Raw genomic sequence first — 6567 nt, 5'->3', positions numbered from 1 at the left:
AGTTGGAAGGTGATCAAGGTTTCTTTTTCTTTTTCAAAGTTCGTTGAGGGGAAGGAGATTGGTGATCCTTCGAATTGGCATGTTGAACATGCCGGAAACTGACACAATGTGAATGCCGAATAGGTTGAGGATTGGTATGATGAGAGTATCGAGTTTGCTGATAGAGTAGAGAAAAGGCTCATCGACTGTGCTTAGATGGCATAGCCTGCGGTGCCGATTCTCCGACTGTTGCTGTCGCTGCTCCACAGTCTACAGCAGACTATGCACAGCTTCTATAAAGATTTTCACCTACTGCATCAAGGTGACGAATTGTTGTTGGTCATCATAAGCATTGGCATGAAGCACTAGGCTCTGCATTAGTTGTCGGAAGTGTCTCATATCGGATGGAGCTAGTTGAAGTATTTTGTACTCTCGTCTTGACTATGATTTTTATGAAAAAGTATCGCAAATCACTTTCCCCTTCCTGACATGCCAAACTATTGCCGCAAAACTTCGATGAGGTGGTCGACCGTGAGTCATGATATTATGCTGGTTATTGGATGGCAGAAAACTTACAAAATCAAGTTCGCTTATTGAAAATTGTTCAATAGAAGATCTTCTGATGCTTAAATCAGTCGAAAAAATTTAATAATAGAGAGAACCAAAGCGTGAGAGCTAAAAATTGAGTTGAATTTTTTTTTTGGTCCCCCTCACTTACCTCCTTTTAAATAGGGTAGAGAATATCGTTACTGTGTAACTCCTATCCCTTAAAACTCAGAACGTGGAAGTTATTATATTTATTGGACGATTACCTCATTTACGATCGTTAAAATCGAATAATGAATTATTAGTGGGCAATTATTGCATCCCATGACCCCATGACTGTAGATAGTTAATACCTATGCCGAATAACTGTCGCTTGACCCTTATTTCTTTGGGATCAAGATACTCGATAAAATACCTAAAAAGTCGTCAGCTGAATATTATTCAAAATCATCAGTTGTATGTTAAAATTAGTCGGCTAATCTTAGTTGGCTGAACTAATTGATCATCGTCGGTTGAATTCCAAATTGGATCATCGATCGATATGAAAATCGGCATGGTCCTCTTAATCGATTATCGGCTTAGTCGGTTGAGAGATGAGGATTTACCCCAACGGTTGTCACGATGGAATCCTTTAATTACTTGTCTTCCAGAGTAGATAATGCAATGATCTTGACAAGATTGGAAAAAATTTCAGCAAAGTTGGGAAATGCATTATCCTCATGATAGAGCTATAAAACTATAAAGAAGATATATAATTTCTTCTCATTAGTCCCTTTTCTGTGAACTTGCTAATAAAAGGAGCTTTTATGACAACGCTTCCGGTCATTGGGCTGTGAATGATATCATGCTTTGTTTTGCTGCTACATACATAGATGATATTTTTCTTGTCATTCAGAACTCCAAATAAGATTATGAACATTGGCTCCAGCACTGGTTTCACCCGTATTGGGTCTTAGGAGCTTAATGTATCATTGTCAGACCTCGTAGCTGTGGTCCCTCAAGATGTTCAACTGCCATCACTACTTTTCTGTGCGGAGCTCCGCCGCAGCATTGACATTCTGGTGTCTGATGCTGGATTTTCTACAGTTCTTAAACTGCAGGAATGACAAATCTGTTATTTGAAGGGGTCATACATACAGACTATTTGATACCAATCATAAATAACATCCAGTAAAGTGAAGCAGCCAAAGAGCAATTCCACACACATAATAACTTCACATGTCTGACAAATCAGTCTTCGCACTGGAACAATATGATTCGAGTTTTCTATTGAATACTAAACACAACAAGAACAATCAAGAGGGTATACATGGCTGCTGTCGTTGCAATGACTGCATCAGATAAAAAGATCACTTCTTTGAAGAGCAAAATGTCTTGGTATGACGACATCAACCCAAATACAACAAACATTGCAACACTAAAGCCACATGATATTGCTCCTAAGAGCTGGCAGCAGCAACAGGCAGTGACGAGGACCGGAGTCCTGCCAGCTTTTCCACTCCCACCACCAAAACCGCTACGACCACGGCGACGCTGGTGATGATGATGATCAAACTCTCTCTTCTTGCGACCTGATGACATCGTAGTTGGAAGGCTGTTGCTACAAGATCCTCCCCTCAGTCTCCTCCCCCGAGCTTCGGAGTGGAGGGCGATCTCCGGCATCGACTCTTGCTGCTGCTGCAGTTGTTCAACTTCCTCACCATTGTTAGAATGTGAAGTCCAATCGCGGTCGGTGGAATCAATCGAATTGGGCTCCCAAGGAGATGACCAGGGCTGTCCTATGAAGCTATTGCTCCCTGCTGATTCTTGCGGGTCCATCTCACCTCCAAAGTCTCTCACCGAGACGTATTTGTGGAGGCTGGGCTCCATCAGATCATCCTTCACGATGATCTCAGATTCAACAAATGGGGCCTTGGAAACCACACCCCTTCTTCCGAATCGCCCATGGAGCGAGCCATTGTTGTGGTCAGACCCCTCTGCATGAGAGCTCTTGTTCTCAGAACAAGAGGAGTTGAGATCAGCCACTGCCTCAAGGATGGAGCAGGCCTTGGAGACGCAAGCTGGGAGAGAAAAGGCAGTGCTTTGATGGTGGTAGTTGTGGATATCTTGGAGGAGCAAGGAGGTGTAGGATGTTGGATTGAGGTGACGTCTGGTTCGACCCAGAGCATGATCAAAATCTCTGGAAGATCTCTTCAAAGATCTACTCCTTGTTATGGTTCTTGGGTTCGGGCTTTCCACCCCGACGCCCGTCGAAGGAGCCTCACCATCCATCGGCTGCACAGCTCCCTTCACCACCATCTCAGGCTCCTCCAGTTGCCGATCCTTGGCATGGCAGCGAATTAGCTGCTCGCGAACGGAGGTGCTGATGACATTGTTGCTTCTAAGCCCATTTGAGACCTCCACCGCTCCTCCAGCTCTCTGCTCGGATTTGCGCATTTGGGCACCGTTTTCGCTTGATTTCTGGGACAAGTCGAGTGAATCAAAAAAAGTCCGTCATCATACAAGAAGAAGCAGGGGAAAGAAGGAAGATCTTTCATTAATTTAAAACCAAGCGGTGGATGACTCTCACCGGAGTTTGTGATCGACGGAGCTTCCTCATCCCTTTCTCCCCTTCTCTGGCTTTCAATGCCTTGTTGTAGTTGCTGCTGCCATTGTGGTTTCCCCCGAGGCCGAGGGAGTTCTCATCTATCCCGGCCATCGGGTTCCTTTTGCCAGGCGACTGCTCCGCCTTCCTCGATGAGCTTCGGCTGAGAGATTGAGGCTGAGGAGGATTGTGATGAAGGACATTCTCATTTCCCGTCCTTGTGGTGGTGGTATTTGCAGGTGACCGGGAGCGAGGGGATGCGCTCCTCCTCCGTTCCCCACCTCTCTTGTTAGCCACAGCAGAGGAGACCGTCTTCTTGGCCATCCCTCCAGCCTCGGTGAACCCACCACCACCACCACCCTTCTCCCTCGCCGGGACGGACACCATCTTGGCAGGTTGCCTTGATCTGTCGCCGGCAGAGCCAGATGAGATTGGACCTTCGGATCTCCTCCCTGGAGACCGGCTCACCCTCCTCCCCCCACCGCTGCTCCTTTCCCTGCTCCCCGACCGCTCTCTGCCGGGCGTCCTTCGGTGGGGAGAAGGCCTGGAGATTGGCTTCTCCCACTCCCCCTCCTCCTCATCCCCCTTCTTTTCATTATCGAAATCGTAGCTCCGCTTCGAACCGGAGTACTTCCTATGCCCAACCCCGTTCTCATTAGAGGCATTCCCTGATGAGCTGCGGCTGAGGCGGCCGCACTGGATGAGTATAGCATCCACCTCCTCTTTCGTGCAGCTGGATGTCCTCACCGGCGGGGCCGCTGGAACATCCACCACCAAGCCACTCCGATCACTGCCACTGCCATTACGCGTATCTTCTTCTTTCTGTTGGCTCTTCTTTTTGGGTGTCTCCCCTTTCTTCTTACCCTTCTCTTCCGCGCTGGCATTCTTCTTCGGAGTCTGGGTGATGACGAACACCGGCTTCGTCTCAGCGGCTACTTTTGCCGCTGGCTGAGATGCAACCACTACTTGCTTCTCGTTCTTCTTCTCAACCTCCTTCTCATCCGGGATGCATTTTGATACGGGATCGGGAGGAGGAGAAGGGCGCTTCTTCCTGCTGAAACAAAGACCCATTTGTTCTATAGAGAGAGAGAGAGAGGAAAAGGAGACTAGAAAGACCAAAAAAGAGGTGTGTGTGTGTGGAATACCGCGTTTAACATAAATCCACTGCGACTGCCGTGGAGAAGAAAGAGAGTAGAGTGGGTATGGGTCCGAGAATCGTTGAAGGAAAGAGACGTTCTTTTGAAAAAGGGTAGAAGAAGGACGGACGCTGAGGGGATTCAAAAATAATTTTGTACAACGGGTGGGATTTTTTTTTGTGGGTACAGTACGGGTGCGATGTCAAGGGAACTACTGCAAGATAGCCGTTGGATGCGGGCCCGAGAATCGAGGACGGGAAGAGAGCCCTTTCGGGCCACTAACTCCCTTTTGAAATAAGGGAGGTCGTCTGAGGCGTGAAGGGATTCAAAATAAATCATTTTCTATAAAGGGAGCGACGTCAAGGGTCCGCGGGATAGCCGATGGGTGCCTGTCCTGAAAAAGAACTCCTGATTGGGCCACCTGGGCGGGACCCATCTTAAATTATTTATTTATCGTTTCTATTTTAAGATTGGACTTAAATTTTGTGTATATAACGGCCCTAATGGCTCCATTCAGGAGTCCGTCCGATCCGCATCTCCCGTATCTGGCAGCAATGTGGTAATAAAATGAGCGGGCTTGAAATGGAATCGACCGTTGGGGCACGTGTGATGAGGAAGGGCTGTTGTTTTTCCCATCGCTGGCTCGGCCTCATGGAGTGGGTGGGTTGCAGGGATGATAATTTTTTTCTGACCTAATTCAATTTAAATGAGATAGATTTTATTTGATCTAATTAGAAGATAGGATAGAGATAGATTTAAAAAAAAATATTCGAAATTGATCCAAATCAAATATGAATAATGATATATTCCATCCTGAATCTATCCTGATTTCTTTTTTATTTAAATTTAAAACCCCTATGGCCCCACCCCTCTCTCTCTCTCTCTCTCTCTCTCATTTAAATCAAACCCAGGCTGCAAGTACTTCCCCTACCCCCTCTCTCTCTTACTCTCGCTTGACGGTCGATAGGTCCCCACTTCCTCCCCACCCCCAGCGGCGGTGGTGGTAGCATGGTATCGAAACCCTAGCCATCATCTAAGCTTCTCTATTCGATTGCTCCAAGCCTCCCATCCGATCGAGACTAGGGAGGATGAAAATCAGAGGAAAACGAGGGAAAACATATGGGCCGTCGAACGTTAACTATTGTTTAAGCTTCCCTATTTGGCCGCTCCAAGCCTCTCACCCGATCGAGACTCGTGAGGATAGAAACCCGAGAAAAATGAGAGGAAACATACAGGCCGCTGAAATCCTAGCCATCATCTTAGCTTCTCTATTCAGCCGCTCCATGCCTCCCACCCAATCGAGACTTGTGAGAACGGAAACTAGAGAAAAACAGAGGAAAACATAGGAAAAATCAACGAACAACCAAGGAAAGCCGGAAAAAATGAATAGGTAAGACCTTATCCCACATAAATTGATCAATTTTTTTTCCTTTTCAAGTCCTTTTCTTTTCATTTCATTCTCTATTTCTAAGATCTGTGGGGAAGGAGGGCACCTGAGGGAGATGGGAGGGATTCTTTAGGTTCCGATTGGGGTTTTTTCTCAAGCATATGGGATTTTGTGCGAGTTGTGGTGGTGTGAGTTGGTCTCTTGAGGTTTTGAGAGTTTAATCTTGGTGGAAACATGATTTTTATAGGGTTTGGGGATAGCCGGATGAGGTCACCGATGGTGGTGGAGTGGTGGTAGAGATGGAGAAAGAGAAGAAGAGATTGATTCAAATATATCCGATCTGATCCGTTCTTGGAGTCCGATTCGATCTGACCCAAGACGGGTACGAGACAGGCACAGATATAGTTTTTTCTATTAAGACGGGTTCGAATATCGATCGATCTGATTCATATCCGACCTATTGCCACCTCTAGATGGGTGGAGCCTTTCGTAATCCATAGTTCACATGAAGCTTAACCTATGCTTCTAGAGTGGTAATTTGTATGCCTGCTGCAATTTTAACTTACAAAAAAGCCACTCTAAGTTTGTAGTCCATCCATACGGTGGACTGTTTTGTGAAGAAACTGCATGATGTAGCTAAGCAAAATACTCGAAAAAGGTGATAATAGGAAAACAACATAGAATTTTGTATTCAGATGCTCAAAATCGCTGCTTGTTTAGTCTTAGGAAGTCATCCTGTTAGCATCATGCTCCAGAAGCGATGACAGCATGATTTGTTGAAAAATATGTTCCAAAATCAATCATCAGCCTGTTGACGATTATACTATTTGATATAATTGTATATGAATTAATTAATAAAATATTTATTTGATAATTTTTATCATAAATTTGTACATCTTTTATATCGAACTTCTGTGTTATGATAAAAGTCCTTA

General features: G+C 45.6%; 1 protein-coding gene across 1 annotated transcript; it reads right to left on the bottom strand.

Moving 5' to 3' along the window:
* Nucleotides 1–1688: 1688 nt before the first annotated feature.
* LOC105053746 (uncharacterized) lies at nucleotides 1689–4378 on the bottom strand. The gene is made up of 2 exons (XM_010935016.4): nucleotides 3095–4378; nucleotides 1689–2985 (listed from the first exon to the last, which is right to left on the bottom strand). The coding sequence occupies exons 1-2, from the start codon at nucleotides 4178–4180 to the stop codon at nucleotides 1792–1794; spliced, it is 2280 nt and encodes a 759-aa protein (XP_010933318.2). The 5' UTR covers nucleotides 4181–4378; the 3' UTR covers nucleotides 1689–1791.
* Nucleotides 4379–6567: the final 2189 nt, after the last annotated feature.

This window comes from Elaeis guineensis, chromosome 11, assembly GCF_000442705.2.
Source record: "Elaeis guineensis isolate ETL-2024a chromosome 11, EG11, whole genome shotgun sequence".
NCBI classification, from domain to species: Eukaryota; Viridiplantae; Streptophyta; class Magnoliopsida; order Arecales; family Arecaceae; genus Elaeis; species Elaeis guineensis.
The sequence above is the reverse complement of the archived record's forward strand: the minus strand, read 5'-3'. Positions and strand labels throughout refer to the sequence as shown.

Bases quoted from the DNA above. Each gene is read 5' to 3' on its own strand.
- LOC105053746 (XM_010935016.4), bottom strand. From the start codon at position 4,180: ATGGGTCTTTGTTTCAGCAGGAAGAAGCGCCCTTCTCCTCCTCCCGAT. The intron at 2,986-3,094 runs GTGAGAGTCATC...GACTTGTCCCAG, and splicing joins TCCGTCGATCACAAACTCCG to AAATCAAGCGAAAACGGTGC.